The sequence below is a fragment of the Calidris pugnax genome, unplaced genomic scaffold (genome assembly GCF_001431845.1).
Source record: "Calidris pugnax isolate Ruff unplaced genomic scaffold, ASM143184v1 scaffold9, whole genome shotgun sequence".
Classification (NCBI taxonomy): Eukaryota; Metazoa; Chordata; class Aves; order Charadriiformes; family Scolopacidae; genus Calidris; species Calidris pugnax.
In genome coordinates this window covers 4751847-4754732 of record NW_015090778.1, presented here as the reverse complement: position 1 = coordinate 4754732, position 2886 = coordinate 4751847, and the positions used below count along the sequence as shown (strand labels likewise).

Here is a 2886-nt window from a genome sequence, read left to right as displayed (position 1 = left end):
GTCTCCTGGTCATAGGGGTCTTGGCAGAGGCTGTTGTTGCCCCAACTGCTGTTTGTGTGATGATTTTCAATGTCAGAAATATGCCTGAACCAGCGACACCCCCCTTTGGTTGCAATGGACACCCACCCCCTTCCCCTGCAGGGAAGTTTTAGGCAGGTTTTAGCTTATTTTATAATAATTTAGTTTAGTTTATTTAGTTTATTTTTGCACGGGGAGGTGGCCAGCCCGGGGCAGGGGTGCCAGGGTGCTGCTCCTGCACCCCCCGAAACAGCTCATTTTGGGGAGAAGGTGGGATTTGAGCTCTCTGCGTTTTGCTGATATAAATGCTGGAGTGGGTAAGGGCAGAACTCAAAAGTTCCCCTTCCAAGGGGGACCAAGCAGGAGAGGTGGGAGCATCAGAGCCCCCCACGCCTCGCTGGGCCCCAGTTAAACTCCAGGGACCAGCAGAAAAGCACTTTCCCCTCTCATTTGGCTTTTTTTCCTTAAAACAGGACCACCTCTCTTCACCCCAGGTGGGACTCGAACCCACAATCCCTGACTTAGAAGGCCAGTGCCTTATCCATTAGGCCACTGGGGCCTTGCAAATGGGTAAAAAAAATGTAATTTCACGATCTTTGAGACCCCTCCACAGTGAACTGATCTGGTGGTGGTGAAATCTGCCTCCTCCCAAATTCCCTGCCATGGCTTTAGGTTAATTTAACAAAATGACATGCAATTTTATTTTTTTTTTTTGTTAGGAAAAAAAATAAACAAATGGTTTTCTTAAATTTTGAACTGATGAATAATCTCTTTGCTCTGCTCTGCTTAAATATGCAATTAGACTGATTTTACTCTTCCCTTTTTTCCCCCTCCCCCAAATCTACTGCTGCCTGTGTGATCAGCAGCAGAGGGTGCTCTCACAGAGCAGAGGGGCTGGATGAGGGGGACAAAGAATAAGTTTAAAAAAAGAAAAAGTGGCTGACAAAAAAAAAAAAAATCTGAATTTTTAGTTTCTCTCAAACATGAGCAGTAATTTTTCTGCAAAATGATTGACTGGCTGTCACAGTATATCACTATGTTCAAAAGAAGATGTTAAATATTTTTATTTACACTTTTAGACCATTTCTATTCAATACAGCTCATAAGTTTAGCATCACCTACAGCCGCCAATGCCATTTCTTTAAAAAGATGGGTACGTTGAGGACTTCAATCTCTGCTGTTCTCAGTCAAAGTCTGCCTTCCTGCTCTGTTTTATACTTGAGTGTATCTTTTTCTGTCGTAGTCGTTCACGGTTCATTTTTTCCACCCTAAAACAAAATGAAAAGATCCTTTAGTGTACAAAAAACACATTTAAATATTCAACTTTGAGCACAATTATAATGTAGATTTGGTGAGCTGGCAAATGTTCACAAACAAAAAAACCAGTCCTTGTTCTTGGAAAGTAGTTAAGATCTAATGGACCAGTGATTATTTTCTTTCTAAAAAAGGAAATCCAAATGAGTACGATATTTTAAAGAGGCTGCAAACTAAATTATTGGACACGACACTGTGAATCCATCTCACATAAAGGCCATTTCAATAAGGGTACCTCTCTATGAGTTTCTGTGTAGTCTCCTTAGACACCACCTTGGGTGTCTCTGTGGCCTCCGTGACCATGGTTCTGATTTTTTCTAGACAAATCGCCAGATTCCTCATTTGGTAGCGACTCTCTTCAGAGTTCACAATCAGCTCACCAGCTCGGTTTATCTTATTCCTGTGCTGAAGAGGGAAAACTGAGATGTGATCACTGAAACCTTGTTAGATTTGTCACGTTCTGGCTGGCAGTGTGACATTTAACCCGTGGCTGGCAGGGGGAGGGTAGTTACCATCGATGCCATTTTTTGCCTTGTAGCTTCTGGAATCCAGTCTGCTGAGGCCAGGTGGAACCGAACTTCTGCCTTGGTATTCACTGGGAGGAAAACAGGATCATTTTTTCAAGGTAACAAGCTAACCTTCCTAAGATTTATGAGATAATTGTCTGTTTACTGCTGGCTTTGAACATAGGATGATTCCAGTATTCATTTCCTGAAAGATCACACTTTTTTTCTTGCTATATTTTTACATACCGCTCTACAAGACAAACTCTAATTTTTTTCTGGAGACTCTGTCATCGTATTTGCCTTCTAGACACTACAAGATTTATTGCTATTGCCAGTCACTAACTACCTTATTTTTATCAACAACAGCAGAACGGGAACTATTTTTAGTTTATTTGAATGAAGCTGAGAATTTATTGCACTGTAAAGTTTCAGAATCCACTTGGCTTGGTGTATGTTGGATTAATCAAAGCAGATTAGACAGAAGTGGTGTTTTGTGTGACACGTGTAGCAGCAACAATCCCAGCAGGAATGTTTCTAGGAGAAACCAATATGGTACCACTGGTCTCCAGACTTTGAAGTTCTGTTAAAATGTAGGGTCGTGATAATGAGAAATGAGCACCAGGCAGTGCTCTTGAATTTCAAGCTCCCAAGCACCACAAAGTCTAAAGAAACAACTTCAATATTAGGATTTTTCCTTCAAGGTCTCTCTCTCTCTCACCTTTATTGACGTTCTGACCCCCAGGGCCACTGCTCCGGCAGTAGGACACGGTCAGGCGTGCTGGAAGAGAAGATGGGCAGCGTGCTGACCTGGGGACATGGCCACGGATGGTTCTGCAGTGATTGGGGACAATCCAGGCTGCAGCACACTGCCCTGAGGGACGCCTGGGACCTGGCGCTGCTTTTGCTCTGGGTTTAGCTCTGTGTGCTGAGGACAAGCCCTGCAGCCTGGAGCCTAACCCACCTCCAGGTGTATGGGGTCTATGGGGCACCACAGGGGGGACGTGGAAGGTCTGGGGGGGTTTCTGGGGTCTGTGGGGGTGGATGTGGT

At 43.9% G+C, this 2886-nt stretch overlaps 2 protein-coding genes and 1 non-coding gene across 3 annotated transcripts in view; all 3 read right to left on the bottom strand.

Moving 5' to 3' along the window:
• Nucleotides 1–1155, bottom strand: part of LOC106892643 (peptidyl-tRNA hydrolase ICT1, mitochondrial-like) — a 10139-nt gene extending 8984 nt beyond the window's left edge. Inside the window, exon 1 of the mRNA XM_014949979.1 lies at nucleotides 1141–1155. Coding sequence (XP_014805465.1) covers nucleotides 1141–1155 — 15 coding nt within the window. The remainder of the gene's footprint in view (nucleotides 1–1140) is intronic.
• On the bottom strand, nucleotides 505–577 carry TRNAR-UCU. The gene has a single exon. It is a non-coding gene; the product is annotated as a tRNA-Arg (tRNA).
• LOC106893851 (peptidyl-tRNA hydrolase ICT1, mitochondrial-like) overlaps nucleotides 1054–2886 on the bottom strand; it is a 3125-nt gene continuing 1292 nt past the window's right edge. The window contains exons 2-5 of the mRNA XM_014952104.1: nucleotides 2557–2640; nucleotides 1845–1927; nucleotides 1568–1737; nucleotides 1054–1286 (exon numbers count right to left, since the gene is read on the bottom strand). Coding sequence (XP_014807590.1) covers nucleotides 1202–1286; nucleotides 1568–1737; nucleotides 1845–1927; nucleotides 2557–2640 — 422 coding nt within the window. The 3' untranslated portion in view covers nucleotides 1054–1201. The remainder of the gene's footprint in view (nucleotides 1287–1567; nucleotides 1738–1844; nucleotides 1928–2556; nucleotides 2641–2886) is intronic.